The sequence below is a fragment of the Aquarana catesbeiana genome, linkage group LG01, assembly GCF_042186555.1.
Source record: "Aquarana catesbeiana isolate 2022-GZ linkage group LG01, ASM4218655v1, whole genome shotgun sequence".
Classification (NCBI taxonomy): domain Eukaryota; kingdom Metazoa; phylum Chordata; class Amphibia; order Anura; family Ranidae; genus Aquarana; species Aquarana catesbeiana.
The window spans coordinates 197149458-197171059 of NC_133324.1; the positions used below are offsets into that span (position 1 = coordinate 197149458).

A 21602-nucleotide genomic window follows, 5' to 3' on the forward strand; every position below is an offset into this window, starting at 1 on the left:
ACTCTAGATGTTCTACATTGAGGCCTATGACTGCCACATCATGAGTGTTGTTAAAACTAGCTAAAGAAACCAAAACGGAAAGGTGAGCAATAGTAAATAGAAAAGAAGTGTAAAATAAATGCTCCAATTCACCAAAATTGCCTCTAGTAAAATAAAAAGAATTGAACAGCGGGACAGAGCTGTGTGTGGTCTCATGTTGATGCTAACCTGATAAATCCAGACAGGCCTTTGACAGAACACTAGGCCTTGCGTGACCTAAGGCCTGTTCTGCCTATTAGGCATGCAGGTTAATGACGCATATCAAACTGGATTTAATTAGAGTGTGTATGTCTTCACATGCCAAAATAAACCCCTCAGAAACAATACAAAAACTGTCTGAGATGTACAGAAGTTCTGTATAAATTTAGACATGTCATTTATCCACCTACATGTTCGCTGGTGAAGAAATGTCATTTCTTCAGTTAGTTTGTATGAAAATACTGGCAGGGAAGCAATCTGGAAGGCCTTAAACAAAACATTTTCCCATTAAAGGAACTGAATGAATTATTAATGTGATATCAATTTATTAGTTTATTCTCTGTCACTGGATATCTGCTTTCCACAATCATTTCCACTTTTAAAGAAATATTTCCTTCCCTCAGCATCACTTGACATTATGTATATGTTCCATTATCCGTGAAATAAGAGATTACAGCTGAAAACATTACTATTTGTGCTCAATACCATTAATAAAATAAAGCTTTAAGAAGAGATTCTGATGTTTTTGCTATATTTCCTTGAATTTACCATGATTGTAACTGTGCCAGATGGTGGGAGTTTCTTGTATTATTCCTTTAGGAACCAATCCAATTCACATTTTAAAGCTCCAACTCTCATTCTGTTATTACAAATCTGAACTTGATTGGGTATTAGGCAACCCAGACTGTTTGTGTTAGTTATCTCCTCAGACTGTCAAATCAAGCCCATTATGTTTTGAAACTCTAACTTTCATGTATAATGCATTTAACAGTGTTAACTAATATTTTATTACTACTATTTTACTATTACCACACTAGTCTGAATGATTTGGATGTATTTAAGCTGAAGTGAAAATGGTTTCTAATAGTTTTGGATAGAGTGCACAAGGGTTATAAACTCTGGCATGTTTTTATTGGTTCTGGTTCCCCCTTTGGGGAGAATGGTCTTAACTTCCTGCCTCCCATGGGGAGACAGACACCAATAAAACAGTAGTAGGGTGGAAAAAAAAAAATGAGAACTTCCATTGAGTTGTAATACTATGTAGCCTCTCAATGTGGGGAATTCCCTTAATTTTCTGTCCTGGTGATAGGGGTCGCTAAGACAGGAGGAGGGGGCAAATGCTCCCAGTTGGGACTGGATAGGAATAAAAGCATAAAAAAAAAAAAAAAAAAAAAAAAGGAAGATTTTCCACTCTATCCAGTGTACCGTTTATTTTACAATGGCAATTTTGGTAAATTTTAGAACCGCAGCTAAAGACGTTCAAATAGATCTAAATTTTAAAGAACAGCTACAAAACGGTCAACAAAAAAATGCATAAACTGACCATACACTGTGTAAAATAATTCCGGATCAGGAGGTGTAGTTGAAAGCTCTATAGGAAAATAGTTGAGGGTGATACTTGTAACTGGTACAGATGCAAGTAGAGATTTATAAAAAAAATAAAAGTAAAAAAATAAAAGAAAAATAAAAGAAAGAATGCATACAAGACTTAAACCTAGTAAAGAAGTATGGAGGAGCTAATATTTTTTTCTTACCATTTAATGCCACAAAAGAATCTGGAAAAAGAGAAGAGAAAAGGTTACTTGAGCTTCCTCCATCCAAGCTGCACTGTATGAAATATAACACCTTCCTGACGGTCCACCTATTCCTCCTGTGATTTTTACCACATCAAGATCAACACTATAAATGCATTTTACATTTCCCCTTAGGCAAACACAGAGGTTCCTTTTCATGTACGATTCACAAAGATAGAATTCTTTCAGCTTGTTACTGTAAAGTGTCTCCTATTATTGCTGCAGGTATGTTGACACTGGGAATTTAAAGGGCTTATTTCACCCAAAGTAAACAGCAGGCTGATTCTTTGCTTACTTTGGCAGTCGCCTAGGCCGTCTGTATTGCCATGCTCCACGTCTTGCTCAAATGGCGCTCTGTGAAGAGGAAAAGAAACACTGGATTAGCAACCTGGAGTTCAGCCTACATGCAGCTGGTGAAAAAAACATCAAAGCTTTGTGTGTTGTATTTGGGCAAAACCTGCAAGCCAAGAATGAAGAAAAAAAAAAAAAAAAAAAAACAACATCTGTAGGCCTAGTGATTTTAGATGACTCCAATTCAAAATATACGGACATCGAGATAGGTACTATTGTTTGAAAGCATAGCAAACATTTTATATCCTGCAATAACCATGTTGGGACACTTTTGGGCCGACTTTTGTTGTTGCATATGTGCAGCAACACACAAATTTATGACTTAGACACTTATTTATTAAAGGAACTTAAAAATCTTAAGCAGTCAACTAAAATTCAGCTTTGCCCCATACAAAAAAAATGGTTATTTTACCAGTTATGTGTCAAAATAGTCACTTCAGCCTGGTTACAAATTTGCTACAGGATTACATGCATGGCAGCCTCGACCACGATGGGCAAATTTCTTGTAAAGTTGAGGCGACTAACTTATTAGTTATATTCAATAAAACAGGGCAAAGGCAGCGCGCAAAGGACAGGAACCGCTGTTTCTGCAACCACTTACACTTCACTTTACCAAAGTCAGGTTGAAGAGAATTCAGTTGGCTGCTTTAGATTGTTGGCAGCACTTTGTTCGTTACATTTTGCTAAACCTGGTTCAAATTTTGCCTAATAATTCCCTATATGTTGATTTTTTTTTTTTTTTTTTACAGGCCAACAGAGAAAGGTAGAACAAAACAATGCCAAAATACAAAACCTACTGTCTTTCGAACAAAAACGTCCTGATCCCTAAACAGACTTTAACAATAGCTTGCTCATAATCTATAACAGGAACCTTAGCAGTCAACAACATAACAAACTATGCTTGGCAATGTAGAACAAAACAGCATGTGTCACCCAAACAGTCTCTTGTGCAAAAAGTGTTGTGTCTATGGAGATCATTTCCTCCTGTCAGCTGCAGCCTGGAATATTGCTTAGATGGAGGTGTATTTTTAGAATGGCCCCACAATACATTAGTCACATGTCAGCCTTCTGCACAGCAACTTTTGCTTTCAATTCAGCCTTCTTAATGAAAACAATATAAAGATGGTTAATGGTGGACAAATCACCTTCCTATTCATTTTCGGTAAACAATCTCCAGTTGTATATAACACATAAAGGCATGGGATGGTGGTTATGGCTTACTACAATGCTGAGCATCAAAACAAACCCAACCCTAAATAATGGTTTACCCCTGGAAGTCATTAAGCGCTCAGTGGTTTATGATGTAAGCGGTGCAGTCATTTTGGTCCTCACAGCTGCTTTTAGTTTACTCAGCATTTTCTAGATGTCCTTGCCAGAAGTTTAAATTCACCTCTATTACTAATCGGAATTTAAAATCAAAGCCAAAGCTTTCAAATTACAGGACCTTGTATATAAAATTCTTTTAAAAAGAAAGGTACTGGCTTTTTCCCATAGTAGCCAGCTTTTTTCCTTTTCTTGCCTGAAATGGAATGCTTACTCTATAGGCAGCACAACCAGTTTAAATGCTAACATTTATGAAAGAAGATGTTATATGACAGATACACTGGAAAGATAAAGTCCATGAAATAATGCAGTGATGTAACAAACAGCAATAGGGTTATAAGAATAGGGGTTGCAAGGGTTGCAGCTGCTATTGTACCTGTGATTACATCTTTACAGTTATATCCAATAAACTTACCATGTCCTGCCATGTAACTCAGATTACATCATCTTGTTAAAGCAATGACTTCATTTCATAAATGTATGCAGCAGTCATCAAGGCCACCCTACATTCTGTATCAAGGAACAGCCACTAATCTCTATTCCTCTGGCAACAGTACCAATCAGATATTCAGCTATGAATACCGACTTGTAACATTCCAGTGCCAGTTTAAAAAAGTTCTGATTACTGACAGAGAAAACAGGTTTCAGATCTTCACTGCTAATAACTGATCTACATATCCTCCCCTGACTTTTGCTACTGACAAGCATCCATTTACAAGAGATGGAAGATAGTCTGTGCAATTGCACTAATTTTCCCCAGAGCTTAGTGAATGTGGTGAAGCTCCGCGCATTTCCATCATCCAATCATGTGCAAGCAAAATGTTGTTTTGTTTTTTATTTTCATTGGACCCGACTGGGTATTCTTTACAAAGTAAAGCTTCACCACATTCACAAAGCTCTGGGAAAAGGGGTGCAATTGCCCTTGCAAAGTGCACAGCATATGTTAGATTACTTTAACAAATCAACCCCTTATGCAGTGTACACGCGGTCAGACTTTTCGACCGGACTTGTCCGACGGACCAAATCCGGCGGACAATCTGATCGTGTGTGGGCTTCACCGGACCTTCAGCGAACTTTTCCAGTCGCAAATCTGACGGACTTTAGATTAGGAACATGCTTCAAATCTTTACGTCGTAACTCCGCCTGACCCAGAAATCCGCTCATCTGTATGCTAGTCCGACGGACAAAAACCGACGCCAGGGCAGCTATTGGCTACTGGCTTTCAACTTCCTTATTTCAGTCCGGTGTACGTCATCACGTACGAATCCGCTGGAAAGTCTGTCGGACCAGTCCGGTCGAAAGGTCTGACCGTGTGTATGTGGCCTTAGTCTCACATGGACCACACTAGTCTGTAGATGTAGATTTGTACAATTACTTTTATTGGCTTCAACAGAATATGGGTGCTCACCTACTAAAGCCCCATACATTGTGCTCATGTGTGCACTTACAGGCATGGTCAGACCATGGATAAGTAGTTATATGATGTCGTTTATGGCTGATAATTAAACATCTAAATGATTACTGGATTTAAAAATAGAGCTCTAATAGACACATTTGTAATCATTTGCCATTGTCCACTGACTATTTGGGTGACGTGGAGTTCTATGAATTTCTAAAACAGGGACACTAAACACCGTCTCTGCAGCAGCTGTGCTAAGCTCCAACAAATGAAGTAAAGTGCTGACAGTCTCACAGCAAAGGAAGAAATTTTCATTGCACACTGAAAATTGGCAGCACTAGTCTTCATATGCACATGTCAGGAAGCAACAGGGAACTGTAACCCTTCTTCAATCGTCATATCCATCCAGTCATAATCTGTACTAGATAGATCAGAGATTGATGACAAAATCACCAGAATTACTGCACAATGGCCAGGGAAATTCAATCTCAAGGCGCCTTTCACACGGATGGCTATTCTGCCGCAGTTAAAAGCATGTTTTTTTTTCCTGATGACCACGCCCCCTAAAACCTCACAGTCCCAGCATGCCCAGGGGCTGACGGCATAAGGGGGCGGGGTCACCGCCTATATAAGTCAGAGCGGAGCGCTCAGAGTGCATTCCAGCCAGAGAGAGCGTCGTGTCAACATCAGAAGAGAAGAGGGAAGAAGGCAGAAGGCAGCAGACCGGGCTCCTCCGCTAGCAAAAGAGCGGCAAAAGAGCAGAAGATAGCGGAGGAGCCCGGCAGAAGACCCGGAGAGCGCGGAGAAGAACTGGAGAGACCCCCGAAGTCGGAAGAAGACCCCTGGAGCTGTCTAATAAATTACTTTAAAAATCTGTGGTGTTTTTTTTTTATTGACACTATTTCCCTAGGTGAATGGGTAGGGTACCATGTTATAAACACTCTTCAACACACATGTGCAACCACCTTGGAGTAGACAGATGTGCCCTAGACAATTTATAGGTCTTAGTGTGATTCCTCCAGCCTGGGAATTATTTAGTACACTCACAATTGATATAATAAAACCCGTATTGTGTAAAAGCATCTACTTAGGACGTGTAACCTCACTTCCGCTAAACTCCCAGTCTGTGGCTCTGATGCCACCTGGCCCCGCCCTATGTGTATCGTCACGTGACCTCCATCAGGGGGAAGTGCACTTCTTAATAAATGTATTGGTTTTTTTAAATACTAAACTATGGTGGCTCCTATGTGCTTCTGAATTACATTTGTAGAGACATATAGCTGTGCAGTGGCACAGATACCCTTAAAAAGTGGAGTGCCTGTCAAAATGGAAGGCCCTTGTCTGTAATTCCCAGAGTGGGGAAAGTGCACCAAGACCTATAACTTGTCTATAAGTCAATAAATTAAGGTGAGAGCAGGTCTTTCTACTCCAAGGTGGTTGCACATGTGCTGAAGAGTGTTTGCAGCACTGGGAATCTGGGATGACACTATATATAATGCGGAGCATTGCACTGGAAGTGGATGATAATTTAGCACTGTATGGACGTTTTCTGCATGCTTTTTTATTTAACAGTATACATCATTATTTCATATTTATTGTTATTGAGATTTTGTGCATATCTGCGATAACAAACACAAGGGCAAGTTTGTTGGCACAGAAATACATTTATAACTTTTCTGCAGTGAAACATATAATTTATTATAACTTTGTATTGTTATTTTATAATGCAAACATGGGATAAAGATATATTGGACATAGTTGAGTAGCAGAAGGCTAGAACCCCAGTCAGATTTTTATTTTGATCTTGGTCTCCGTAGCATATTTATCCTAATTTCCGGTCTAGTGAAACCATTGTCAGCAGAATAGGAAAAGAGAGAAAAACTCTAAAGGAGCCTGGATAACAGTAAAAACCCAACAGGAGTTTTGTTCAAACTCTATCCAATGTTAGAAAAAAAGTTTTGACCCCGAAAAACCAACCAAAAGTGGAACTTCCACTTTAACTACTCCTCACCCCCTTACATGCCACATTTGGCATGTCTTTTTTTTTTTTTTTGGGGGGGGGGATTGGGTACCTGGTTTTGACAGGTACTTCCTGTCCCACTTCAACCTTGCATCTTCTTGCTGTTTAGGCGGTGACTCCTCTCCCCCTAGGTGGCCCCTCCCTCTCTGCAATCTTCTGGGACACATCACAGGTCCCAGAAGATTGCCTGGCCACTAGGAGAGTGCAGCGCAACTCACGAATGCACAGTACACGGGCGGCTGTGAAGCCACAGACTGTCATAGCTGGGTGCCCACAGGTTCAATGACGGCACCGCGGAGAGGAGAGGGAGAAGAGTGAGGTTTCGGGCGGCCTCATCGCTGAACCGTGGGACAGGTGAGTGTGCGTTTATTAAAAGTCAGCAGCTACACTTTTTGTAGCTGCTGACTTTTAGTAAACTGAAAAACGAGTGGAACGCCGCTTTAAACCCCGAACATTGCCTAAAAATCGGAGTTGGCTTGTAATCAGAAAAGTTTACTGTGCCAAACTGTGCCTAAATCTCCAGTATCTATAATCACTGGAGATTTAGGCTTGTCTTTTTTTTTTTCCTTTAAAGTGCATTGCAATAGGACTTTAGCCAATGCAAATAACGAGTATGTTACCACTTGCCAAAACATTTTTGTGTCAACCATCGTAAGCGGGATCTAATAGTACCAATCGAGTACGATTAATAGTACTAATAGTAAATGCTAGTTAAATACTGTTGAATATACTCAATAGCATTTAACAAAATAAACTAAGGTGGGTATGTAGCAATAGCAATGAAGTGATGGCTGTGTCTTCTGGGATCTCTGTTTCTACTGGCTGCTATGCTTGACTTTCCTAATGCGAAGTAAAAAATAAATAAATAAATAAATCAGAGCCAGCTAGAACTGTATAATAAAGCACAAATTAGAGAAGGACCATTACCATCTTTGCTTATTTGAAAACAAGTCCTCTGTGTTAGCAATACCCCACAAAAATGTTTGCTTGGCTGTACTGTTAAATTGCCTATTCCATTTGTGCAACAAGTGGCTCCTCTGAAGCCATTTGATGAATTTAAAAGTCCTATTATATTTCCCATAATTACAGATAGCTGGCTCAGAGGCACCTGCTCGTCAAGGACAATTTTTTCTTTTTACACATTTCACTCTCTTCAGATTTCTCAGCAAAGACTTCTCATGCAGAATGGAAACATTGGCTCATTGTGTCAGGCTGACTGTATGTTATTCATTTTGTTTTTCTTTTATTATAATTAACACTGTATCATAACAGTCAGGGCTCTGAGACAAAGTCCGTTGCATAGCCAATTAAAACATTTACTGCCATAACCTCTGGAACAGTTATATCAGTTGATTTGTGTCAACTTACTTAGCACCAGGTGTCAGCTGCAAACAAGTTCCCGCATCTCGCATCCAAACACAGTACGGGTCTCTGGAAGCTATACAAGTCCTAGAAAAACAATTGTTATTAAAGAATTCAAATTTACAGAAATACAGTTCATGTAGATTGCTCATGCTGCCTATATGCTGCGTTATTCAAACCAGTACTTAGTTTGCAATAATTAGGTGGTGAATGAGCAACAAGAGCAATAAAGGATGAAAACCATATCAAGTGAGTCCGACTAAGCAACTTTGTTGGTATGATACATTTTAAAGTGTATCTAAAGCCAATTTTTTTTTTTTTTTTAATGTTAGAACTCAGATCAGGTCAGGTCAGATTTTTTGTCATCTGTGCCTCCACTAGGACCCCATACAAACTATTCTAATTTCTGCAGATTTTTGTCTTCCCATTTACCAAAACCATATAATATGCAGTCAAACCTTAAGAGTTTCAATTTGTATGCAACCAGGCAGGCCCTTGCACTACATGATTTTAGTAAATCTGAAGGAAATCTGACAATAAAAGTTGTATAGTGTGTATGGGTTCTTAGAGAGATTAACCCTGGCCATCTGTCCTGGTGACCACTGAAAGTGCTGAAAAATCTAAAATTTGATTTGGGGAAAATTCTGCTCACTTTCTGTCATGTCTTTTGGACAGAAAGTGAGGAAAGTCTAGGTCAAAGCGTGCTAGTATGCATCGCATACTAGCACATTATGACAGACTTACCTGAGAATAAAGGGACACTGGCAGCAATATAAACCAGGAAAGAATCTAACCTTTCCAAAATAATAAGAATAATAAAAAAGGAGCTTTACTTTAAAGCTGTAGCAAACCACATAAGAAAAAAAAAAAAAAAAAAAAAAAAAGGGGGCACTGGGCAGTCTGGGTCATATCATCGTGCTAGTATGCATCGCATACTAGCACATTATGTCAGACTTGCCTGAGAATTAAGGCCTCCAGTGGCGCGCTGTCACCAATGAAGGTGCTTCCATCTGCACCCGGTCTTCCTTCCGGGTTTGCAGGCTTTGGTGATGAACGGCTAAGCCAGCGATGTTGTCATTCTCCTTGCTTGCGTGCGGGAGTCACTGTTTACAGCACAGCTCCGAAGGAATGGCCCCGGGTATGCATTTAAAGTAAATATCTCCTAAACGGTGCCTACTTAGGAGATATTTACTGTACCTACAGGTAAGCCTCATTATAGGCTTACCTATAGGTAAAAGTCATACAAAGGAGTTTACTCCCACTTTAAGTATTGCAGGCATTAAGTATTAAGGTTACAGGGGCACTCTTACTTTTTGCACTTCACGTGTCGTTCACATCTTGCAAGTGGAACCCAGACGACGCAGGTGGAAAATGCTACATACAAAGCATTGTTTTGTTTGTCAAGCTGCATCCCAATAATCCTCTTGTCGTCTGTTCCTTCATAGCTACATCTAAAAGGAGTCAAAATATATTGCACATTAAGTCATGTTAGCAGTGATGGCATACTTTACAATCTTACTTTTTCCAGGATTATATTCTTTAAAAAAAACAAAAAAAACAAACCGATTTTAGCAGATTAGCATTAACATATTTGTAAACCCTGAAATGATCTTCTATTATTTGCTCCATTTCTGTTAAATATACCATTGAATGTGTTTTGTTATATCTGTTTGAGAAGTGCAAAACATACCTATTGTGTCAGAAATTTAGGCCAGTCCCATGTCCTCTGCACACTGCTATCTTTAAGAGTCCATTAATGCTCGGTTCACATTGGTGCAATGCGGGAAACCCTCCGAATCCACTGCAGGTTCCCACATCGCAGGCAGTTCACACTGCCTTATGTGAACCCGCTGGGAGTGTCAATACAAAGTTAATGACACCCCCTCAGATCGGTTCGCATATCGCAGTGTGAAATACGAACACCTATGCGATACGATTCTGGTGCGGACCAAAAAAAGGATCCTGCATGACTTTGGTCTGAATGCAATGTGAATTCAACCATACAATCTGTATGGCTGAATCTGCATCGCATTGACATTGCATGTGATTCGCACAGCAGTTTGGTGCGAATCAAATGCGATGTCACACAGCAGTGTGAACCCAGCCTCAGCCCTTCTAGTTCTTATCTTGAACTACAAAAAGATTACTACTTATGCTGTAGAGATTAGAGAGAGGGAGTGGTTCAATCGTTTATCAAAAGACAATGGGCAGTCTGACAACACTTAGGCCTCCAACATGATGTGCGTTGTCAGCACACAACAAGAGTTTAGTTAATTTCTATCAGATAAAGAGGTGTTTTCTGTACACGCAAGGTCATTTATAAGAAAGCGTGCATGTATTGCAGAGATGTACTGCACGTTTTGTTTTTGTTTTTTTTACTTTCACACGCATTTTCAAGGAATCTATTGTGTGGCTGCTTACTTCTCACAACACACTGAATTTCTTTTTTTGACTGTGTCCACCATCAACCTTTGACATTTCTTTGGGCAGGTAAATTCCAAATAAAGTCTTTGCGGCTACAAATACCACCCGCCTAGCCTATGTGATCTATATATTTCAGCTAGGTGTCAACACCTTTTATAATTATCCATATACAGTATTACTCCTTCCATTCAAAAGTAGCAAATGAAGGCACTTCCGACTGGGCAGACAGATTGGTGGGCAGGTTAAAATAACCAGGTCTCCTGCAATGTCTTTCAGCTTTCACCATGGGGTGCACATTGTTAAACAGGGACTCCTTTAACTCTTATAATAAATACTATATAGTAGATGGATGCAAGCCTGAACTGTCCTCATTGAGGGTTCAGCCCAGGCCTTTATTTAGATGTCATGCCCTCTGATCACACATGTATACCATCAGTGATATATATTTCACAGTTTGGGAAACAGTCTTAATGTGGCATTAAACCCAAAACCAAAAATGTAACATATTGCAGTTTACCAATCATTAGATGTGGTGGTTGCACTAACCCCCCCCTTGTGATAAAGGCTAATCATTGCAATTCCCCCTGTCAGTGGTAAATGGTTAGTCTCATCCCTGTAACTGCTACATCTGCAGGAGTGCCTGTTCTTTTGAAAAATATTAGACTTAAAGGTTAATGCAGTCTTAAGGAATTGGTATGCTTCTATATAATAAATGATTGCTTTTAGGTTTAGTACTGCTTTAGATTACAGCCAAACTTTTATATGGTCAAGTTAGGGTTTGCTTTTTTTTATTTTTTACTGCCTATAAAATTGTGGTCACTATCTCGTCTTTAACTATATATGTTATTTTGTAAAACAGTATAAAATGTTCTGCTCTCAATAAAATTTACCATTACCCTTCACTGACATTTGGAATCATTCCTAGAAAGATAGAGACTGATATTTGGGGCTTTTTGCTTGCTTTAAAAATACATGGACGAGCATGTGATCAGCGTGGCGTTAAAATGAGAGTGGCTCACAAAGTGGACCAGCATATTTTCTACTTGGGTACACACCCTTAACCAGTTCCCGCCCGGTCAATAGCATATTGTGGTTGCGTTATCCTGACTGGGCGTCATATGACGTCCAGCAGGATAACATGCCGGCGTGCGCCCGCGGGGGCGCGCAGCATGGCGATCGGGGGCGGAGTGTGTCCCTCAGACACCGCGCTTCCCCGATCACGGTAAACAGCCAATTTCATTGGCTGTTTACTCCGTGATCGGCTGTGTCAAAGTCACAGCCGATCACCAGTCACAACAAACTCGGCGGCGCGCACGGTGGCATGCAGAGCAGGGATCGAGGAAGGCGAGTGTCCCTTGGACACAGTGCTTCCCTGATCAGGGTAAACAGCCAATGAAATTGGCTGTTTACCATGTGACCGGCTGTGTCCAATCACAGCCGGTCACAAATGTAAACAATGAGTAGGGGTTACCATCTGATCCCTGATCTCTCCTCACACACCGATCGTGTGAGGAGAGAGCAGGGATCAGTGAGTGAAATCAGTGTCTATCTGACATTATTGTATTGTACTGTGCACAACACGCTCCCCCCCCCAATAAAGAGGACCTGTCACACAGCCCATCTGTCAATCAGCCCATACCAGCCCATCTGTCACAGGCCCACCGCCATTGGTACCGCCACCCAGGCTACCAGTACCGCCATCGGTACCACCACCAGTAACGCCACTAGTACCTCCATCAGGCCCACCATCTATACTGCCACACAGGCCGCTACCAGTATTGCCACTAGTGCCGCCATTGGTACCACCACCACCCGTACCACCGTCAGTACCGCCATCGGTACCACCACCACCCATACCGCCATCACCACCTGTACCGCCACCACCACCCGTACCGCCATTGGTACCACCACCACCCGTACCGCCACCGGTACCGCAATCACCACCTGTACCACCATCGGTACCACCACCACCTGTACCGCCACCGCAATCACCACCTGTACCGCCATCGGTACCACCACCACCTGTACCGCCACCGCAATCACCACCTGTACCGCCATCGGTACCACCACCACCACCTGTACCGCCACCAGTACCGCAATCACCACCTGTACCGCCATCGGTACCACCACCCATACCGCCATCTGTACCACCACACAGGCCCGCCACTAATACCTCAAACGGTACCACTACCACCAGCAGTACCATTACACAGGCCCGCCAATAAGCATTGCCATAATGTCCCAAAGGGTTTACACACCTGAGGAGGCATATGAGATTCTTGCCATGTCGGATGATGAGAGCAGCGGGGAGCCCAAATCATCTGGTTCGGAATACGAGCCAGTGGAGGATAGTGGATAAGAGTCTGAGTCCGCTGAGGAAACCATCCCTCCCGAAAGAATGAGATCAGGACCAAGATCAGGACCAAGATCACGAGATCTGCCCAACACCAGCAGCGCCAGACCCCAGGAAGAGGAGCACAGTACAAGTACTGGAATTACCCGCCCAACCCGAAGAACCCAGCCCCAGTCCTACCTTCCCGATGCACTGGCAAACCCCTTATGGTTTGCCTGCCAACTCAGGATCCGCTATCATCCCCCCTTTCACCGCACAGCCAGGTGTGCAGTCAGACACTACAAATTTTTCTCAATTTGATTATTTTTCTTTATTTTTCCCACAAGATTTTCTGCAGAATATGGTGGATCAAACTAATTTGTATGCATCCCAATTTATTGCTGCCAACCCCAATTCTTCCTATGCCCGCATGTTCCAGTGGCGATGTGTCACACTGGATGAATTTAAATTGTTTTTGGGCCTAACTTCCAATATGGGGCTTACAAAAAAAGAACGAAGTCCATGCATATTGGTCCACAAACCCCATCCAACACATGCCCATATATTCCACTGTCATGTCCAGAACAAGATACAACATGATTATGCGTTTTCTCCACTTCAATGACAATTCACAGTGCCCTCTCCGAGATCATCCCAACCATGACAAATTGTACAAGATACGCCCCCTAATCAATTCCTTTTCCCAGCGATTTAGAGAAGTTTTCATCCCAGACCAAAAAGTTTTTGTGGACGAGTCCCTCATACATTTCACTGGCCGACTGCACTTCAAGCAGTATATACCAAGCAAGAGAGCCAGGTATGGGCTGAAGTTAAATAAATTATGCGATCGAGCCACTGGATATGTCTTCACATTCCGGATCTACGAAGGCAAAGACTCCCAGCTCCAGCCCCGTGACTGCCCCACATATATTGGAACCAGTTGGAAAATTGTCTGGAAGCTGGCATACCCCCTGTTCGACAAAGGATACCATTTATATGTCGACAACTATTATACCAGCCTGCCCCTTTTTCATCATCTTTACAGTAAAAAAAACCCCGGCCTGTTGTACCTTAAAAAAAAAAATGTAAGGTATTCCCCCAAAATCTGTTGACAAAAAAATTATCAAACGGAGAATCGGCATTCATGAGGAACAAGAAGGTGTTGGCCATGAAGTGGAGGGACAAGAAAGATGTCCACATCCTCTCTACCATCCACAATGACACCGTGGTGGAGATCCAAAGAAGACGCGGCCCCATTATAAAGCCCAAATGTGTCCACAACTACAATATGTATATGGGGGGGGTGGATTTAAACGATCAGATGCTACAGCCCTATCAAACAGAAAGTCCCGTTACTGGTACAAGAAGGTTGCCTTTCACTTGTTTCACATGGCCCTTTTTAATTCGTTTGTCTGCTACCAAAAAGCAACTCAAAACCAACAAGTTACCTACCTCAAGTATATTGAAGATATCGTCACTGCCCTCATTTACCAACAAGGCCCCGCCCCAGGAAGCATTCGCTCGGATAATAAGAGTCGACTTCACAAGCAACACTTTCCCTATAGCATTCCCCCCCACAGAATCTGGAAGAAGATGCCAATGTATGCCGTGTATGCAGCAGAGGAGGAGTAAGAAGAGATTCCAGCTATTATTGTCCCCAATGTCCCTCCCAACCTGGCCTGTGCATCGGAGATTGCTTCAAAAATGATCATACATCCATCCAATATTAGTTCCCTGTATTATTACCAGACTGCCATTTCCCCATTTGCCTGCTACCATGTTAATTAACTGACCCTGGCCTGTTTACTGATGATGTCTTTGCTTGCTGATTTAAACCACGTTTCTGACTTCCACGTGCACCAACCTCAGCCTGTTTACCGACGATGCCTCTGCCTGCCTATTTAAATAACGTTTCTGACTTCCATGTGCACTGACCTTGGCCTGTTAAATCGACCATGTTTTTGCCTGCCACTTGGACTGATCTTTTGGCCATCTACTTTAGTACACAGGGGTCTCACATATGTGAGGGGCTTCAGAATAGCGTTCTGAGTAGAGAAAACCAGTTTTTCGTTTTCTGTGCTCCCAGAACAGGGTCTGGTTGCCTGGAGACTTCAAAGCGATTTGGGTGGGAGAAGCCTCTACCCTTGTCCCCCTGGCCCTAAGCTTGATGGTTCTTCATGCTGCCTGGACCAATACTTTGGCTGTGCTGACCATATTGCTGCCTGTAAAGACCCATGACATTATGGACCATGTTTCTTCCTGCTGTTTGGACCAATACTTTGGCTGTGTTGACCATATATCTGCCTGCTGCCTCTACTGACTTTGGACAGTATTTCTGCCTGGACACCTCTGCCTGCTACCTTGACCTGTGCTTTGGCTGTGCTCTGGCTGTACGAACTATGGACAGTATTCCTGCCTGCTGCCTGGATGACTGCTTTTGCTGTCGCTGACCTCATTCCTGCCTGCTACCTGGACCGATGCTCTCCTCTGTGGACCACTGCACTTCTAAAACCACAGGTAATTTTTTGTTATTTGGTATGTACCTGCTATGTGTTAGAAATATGAAGGGCCTTCAAAAATGTGATTGGTAGTCAGAAAATGATATGTGTAATTAATGCTGCTAGAATGCCTGGAGGTGCTACTTGGATTTTGGGCCTCTGTATGTGGCCAGGCTGTGTAAAAGTATCAAACATGTGGTATCGCCATACTCAGGAGGATTAGCAGAATGTATTTTGGGGTGTAATTTTTGCTATGTACATGCTATGCGTTATAAATATCTTATAAAGGGACAACTTTGTGTAAAAAAAATGCATTTTCATTTTTTTCCACATTTTCCAAAAACTTCTGGAAAAAAATGAACCATTCAAAAGACTCATTATGCCTCACAGATTATATGTTGGGGTGTTTTCTTTCCAAAATGGGGTCATTTTGTGGACAATTCCATTGTCCTGGTGCTCCAGGGCCTTCAAAAATGTAATAGGTGGTTGAGAAATGAGATGTGCAATTTATGCTTGTAAAACGCCTGAAAGTGCTACTTCAATGTTGGGCCTTTGTATGTGGCCAGGCTGTGTAAAAGTCTCACACATGTGGTATCGCCATACACAGGAGGAGTAGAGGAATGCATTTTGGGGTGTCATTTTTGCTATGTACATGCTATGTGTTAGAAATATCTTATAAATGGACAACTTTGTGTAAAAAAAAAAAATCCATTTTCATTTTTTTTCCACATTTTCCAAAAACTTCTGGAAAAAAATGAACCATTCAAAAGACTCATTATGCCTCATAGATTATACATTGGGGTGTGTGCTTTCCAAAATGGGTTTTTTTTTTGTGGACAATTCAATTGTCCTGGTGCTCCAGCGCCTTCAAAAGTATAATAGGTGGTTGAGAAAAGATATGTGTAATTTATGCTTGTAGAACGCCTGAAAGTGCTACTTCAGTGTTGGCCCTTTGTATGTGGCCAGGCTGTGTAAAAGTCTCACACATGTGGTATCGCTATACTCAGGAGGAGTAGCAGAATGTATTTTGGGGTGTAGTTGCAATTATGCATATGCTGCGTGAGAGAAATAACTTGTTAATATGACCAGTTTGTGTAAAAAAAAAAAAAAATAAAAAAAATCTTAATTTTCCCAAGAATTGTGGGAAAAAATTACAGCTTCAAAAAACTCACCATGCCTCTTGTTAAATACACTGTCTACTTTCCAAAAAGGGGTCATTTGGGGGATATTTGTACTTTCCTGGCTTGTTAGTGTCTCAAGAAATGAGATAGGCCTTCAGGTGAGATAGTACATCAGGTGTGATCAATTTTCAGTGATTGGCACCATAGTTTGTATACTCTATAACTTTCACAAAGACCAAATAATATACATTAATTTGGGTTATTTTTACCAAAGATATGTAGCAGTATAAATTTTGGCACAAATTTATGAAGAAAAATTACTTGTTTGCAAAATTTTACAATAGAAACTAAAAAAAAAAAAAAAATATGTTTTTTTCAAAATTTTTCGCTGTTTGTTTGCTTATATTGCAAAAAATGAAAAACCCAGTGGTGATTAAATACCACCAAAAGTAAGCTCTATTTGTGTAAGAAAATGATAAACAATTTGTTTGGATACAGTGTAGCATGACTGAGCAATTGTCATTCAAATTGTGAGAGCGCTGAAAGCTGAAAATTGGTCTGGGCGGGAAGGTGCATAAGTGCCTGGTATTGAAGTGGTTAATGAACTTGATTCAATGCATTCATAGGACATACAACTCTTTGTAGAGATTGAGTTTTGAGATTTTCAGGACTGCTTTGCAACTATTTAACCGTGTTGGAGAGAGACTCTCTGTACCAGAAAAAACAGCAATGCAGGACAACAGAGGAGGGAAGTGTATAAGGAAAACCTACTTTTCAGGATTGTAAACATTCATTTCTTCCAAGAAGAGACTGTCACTAAGGAAGCCACTGTATCCCGTCCTTGCCAGAAACTTGAGGACAACTCCTCTCTCTGATCCCAGAAACACCACTGTATGATTCTGATGAGGGCCAGCAGCAGTGTCAACCGCAATTTTAGTTAGTCGATACCTAGAGAAAAGCAAAACATCTTCGAGTCAAATAATGTCATCTTCAATTTGTTTATGTAGGTACAGAAATAATCCCTAAACAAAACTGTCATTTTCATGTTTTTGACAAAACCTGCATTATATAAAACCTAATCTAAATTAAAGTTTTTAATTTAGGTGGAAAGTTATTAAATTAGAACTCCAGTCAAAACTTTTCTTTTTTTTTTTTAAGTTTTGTATTGCATAAGGAAAGGTTGGAACATCTGTCTGGTTTTTATTGCCATGTCCTCAATAGGCAAAACCTTATATATGGTTACAGGAAAAAGTATCCCTGTTAGATTTCCCCTCACCTATTTTGGTGACAATAATAACAGACATAGAGAGCAAAACATTAACAGAAGTTTTGCTAGAAGGCTAGATTTGCAACCAACTGAAAAAGTAATAAATTAGCATTCTTTTGTAGGTTGCTGCTAGCAAATTTACAGTTCCGACAGCAAATTCTAAAATTAGGAATGTTAGGAAAAATTTATTAAAACCCATTAAATTACATTTAGCATATAATAAAAGCAAAAAGCAGATCAGATTATTTTAAAGCCAATGTACAAAGAGAAGAAGGAGAACAAACATGGAATCCTTTCCGTATGGGGACGAATGAGAATTAATGTTCATTTCCATAAATGGAAGGATTAAAACATAGCTGATTGCTACATCAACGCTACCCTTGTTCTCTATTTTTTCCTAGCTTTAGCTGCCCCCCACTCAATAAATTCTTCAGTTAACTCTCTTCATTATCCCTAGCTCCAAAATATTTTAGCTTTTATAAGTGCAACATATCTTACACACTGCTTTCCCTCTATCTCGTGAGATGTGGCTTCACTGCCACTGATTACCAGTGTTTGTGGAGTTCTATACAAACTTTATTAATCATGATAATCATCATGGAGACAGAGGGTAATGGCTCAAAAAATAAATTAGAAAATATGTTGGTGTGATATTGAAAGTTATAGCCCATTCCAATCCACCTGAGGCACGCTAACCTCCTGATCTCTATCTTCACTAACATCTGGTTTTAGCACAGCTGAAATGACATTTTATATCTTGAAAGCAGCCATGGGACGCTTGTGGCATCTGCCCTGTGCTCTCATCAGTTCATGTTGGAAAAAGGCCAAGAACAGCAGAGATGTTTACAGACCTTCAAAGTACCTGAAATGTATTTCCGAACAGCAATGCATGCACAGAGATCTCCTCAATGCCTCTAGTAATTGCTCACCTAACCATAGTCCGGAGAAACAACGGCCTGTTTACAATAGATGGCACCGCCTCGTCCATGAGAGGATGTGTTTTAATGAAATTAAGGGTGTCGTCTGGAAGGTCATTGGATGTGGCATATTTCTCTACTGTGGCGGAGCCAGCACAGCAGCCGGGTCTGGAACGCAGAATGGAAAAAGACGATGACACACAGCGTAAATTAAAGGATCATGCTAACTTTGCTTTCCTGACCACAACCTCAGCAAGATTTGTTTACAAAATTAATTAGATATCATTGCCTGTCTGATGTGAAAAAACATTTCTACAAATGTATTGCTCGTGAAATAATTCAACAAGGCCTTCTACATAAATGGAAAGGCTGGCTTCTCTTTAAAAGTTCAAAGATTAAGCCAGTCAAACAATGGAATTCCACTCTTGCTGTACGCGTCACATTAAGGGGAAAAAAAAAAAAAAAAAAGCTTTGCCTGCACAACTAGAACTATATTTAGCATAAACCACCAGTTGGCCAATGCTTAAAGTAGAAAGATTAGAAAGGCACCAGGCCTCAGCCATTACAAATTGTGCTAGTTCCTGCCTTCTTTTGCTTCCATCTTCTGGCCACTTCTGGACATCTGTTGCTAAACTGCACTGTTGGAATAAAAGAGTGATGGGGATGCTGAAGGAAGCCAGTTGAAAAGTAGTTCTGCAACTATGGCTGACATGCTGGCCTCGGTGTAGTAACTATGGCAAAAGTGTGCATTTATCCTGACACTAAGGCACGCTGAGAATGTATACTGGACTGCAGAGCTTTGTGCACATTACAAAGCACCTTGTGAACAGAAACGGTTAAAAACCTGGACAAAGAAAAATGAAAAAAAAAAAACAAAACAAAAAAACACACACAACAAATCATCAATGGCCACATTTACACATGAAGATTGTCTGTCTGCAGGAAACAATCTAAATGTATGCCCCATAGGCTGTATGTCAACGAAATATCCTCTTAAAGACAAAAACATTTTTTCATTTTGGAATGTGTAGGGTATGGTTAATACCCCTGTTAGGAATTTTTGATGTCTGTGTACGGTTAGGGAGACATTTCCCTTCACTTCCTGTGCTGAAGACATTGAGGTAGGAGGAAATCTCCCTAAAGTAAAGGTAATCAACTGGAACAGGAATCCCCACTGGAAGATTTTAGGTAATTTCCTGTTCTGGTAACCATGAAAAATTTTGTATTAGCATAAATAGAAAAAGTAAATCTCCCCAATCGGGACAGACAGCAACACAAGCCAAGCAAGGGTTTTATTAAATGCCACGTTCTATTCAAAATGAGACCTTAGATAAACTTTAACAACCAAAATTATTAGAGAGAGGGAACGTATAATCTTTTCTTTACCTGGATACTGACTACATGCATCGATTCATTACCTGGGCTTGGGTACGCGTTCATCAGGGACTGGGGTCCACGTGGAGTCTGGTGACTTCTGCTCCTTGAACCTCCCCGTAAAAACACTTGCGATGTCGGCCATGTCATAAGCACAGACGGCAGAGCCTGGGATGCTGCAATGTGACATTTCCCAGAATTTCTTAGTCACTCCACAGTTATGCATACAATTTGTGACTAAAACACATGCTTTATAGAAGCCTTCCTGTCTCAGAAAGCTTAGTCTTGAACTCCATGACCCCTAGCTATTGATAACTCAGGGCAATCCCATGCAAAACAGACAAATGTAGCGCCAGCCGAGCTCCCGTTAGCAGCTTTTTTCCTGAATGAATTCTATATAAAGAAGACCCAATTACAGCGAACTTAAAAAGAATGAAATCCCCCTGAGGAAACATCTCTGCCATGGGGTTTCCACAGTAGGTAATGGGCTGCTGGAATTATGGCCTATTATTTTGAAATGTTGGCCTGTTGATATTATCTACATGTTCCTAGCATTAATTCACAAAAATCCCACTGTGCCACAGAGCCAATGGAGACTTGTGGTGAATGCAGCCTAATACTAAAGTGCCCAATTAAAACATGGTCAGTATTACATCATTTGACATTCGGATTTAATGCCAAAAAAGGAGGTCAGATCACAGGATTTTTTTAAATGATTTCAAACAGCAGGATATATTAAAGTGCACCAGTCCATACCCAATTGTGAATAAAAAAATACAATTAGGGCTAATAAAATCACTATTCATTACTGATTGGTGAGACTTTTTTTTTTATTTTGTTTTAAATTGTAAGAAACACAAATAAGGGCTAAGAATCTGAACATGAAAAACGGATTCAGCACTTCTCTGCGATGTTGTAAAAAACACAAATTGTGCAAACATGTATGGGCAAGTTTTCGTGCTACTACAGATATCCAGGAATATACCAAATAAAAAAACTATGTGAAGGTGTCTATTCATTAGGGACGCTTTCTTGGATATAGTATTGGCCCAATTATCATAGGGTGGGAAGCTGGAAATTGAATTTTACATTGTGCAAACACTGCATCAAAAAGCTTCATTACACAAAATAGAAATGTACGAATTTGTAGCAATCCATAGCGCCCAGCCATGTCTCACTATGCTGAGCATTATAAAAATGATGAATGCCAAAATATGACTGGTTTCTATTAGTTAGCCCTAGCTAAGACCGGAGCGTTTTGACATGCGTTTTGTCAAATCAGCGGCAATTTCCGTCAAAGGCACTGTCCTAAACGGTGCGTCGCTACATCTGCGGCTTTGCACCGATTACAAAAAGTAGTTTCTGTACTACTTTTTGCGATTTCTGGGTGCAATTTCGAGGTG

The 21602-nt window shown here is 40.8% G+C and overlaps 1 protein-coding gene across 7 annotated transcripts in view; it reads right to left on the minus strand.

Annotated features, from left to right (window-relative positions):
- SEMA6A (semaphorin 6A) overlaps positions 1–21602 on the minus strand; it is a 288045-nt gene that overhangs the window by 104048 nt on the left and 162395 nt on the right. For 4 of the 7 annotated variants that reach the window (XM_073624661.1, XM_073624660.1, XM_073624658.1 and 1 more), the window contains exons 11-17: positions 20244–20375; positions 18838–18993; positions 17413–17589; positions 9577–9717; positions 8273–8353; positions 2107–2165; positions 1773–1793 (exon numbers count right to left, since the gene is read on the minus strand). In XM_073624661.1, the coding sequence (XP_073480762.1) occupies positions 1773–1793; positions 2107–2165; positions 8273–8353; positions 9577–9717; positions 17413–17589; positions 18838–18993; positions 20244–20375 (767 nt within the window). Of the gene's footprint in view, positions 1–1561; positions 1610–1772; positions 1794–2106; positions 2166–8272; positions 8354–9576; positions 9718–17412; positions 17590–18837; positions 18994–20243; positions 20376–21602 lie in introns of all 7 variants that reach the window. The other 3 variants (XM_073624659.1, XM_073624656.1, XM_073624662.1) reach the window with 1 other exon arrangement.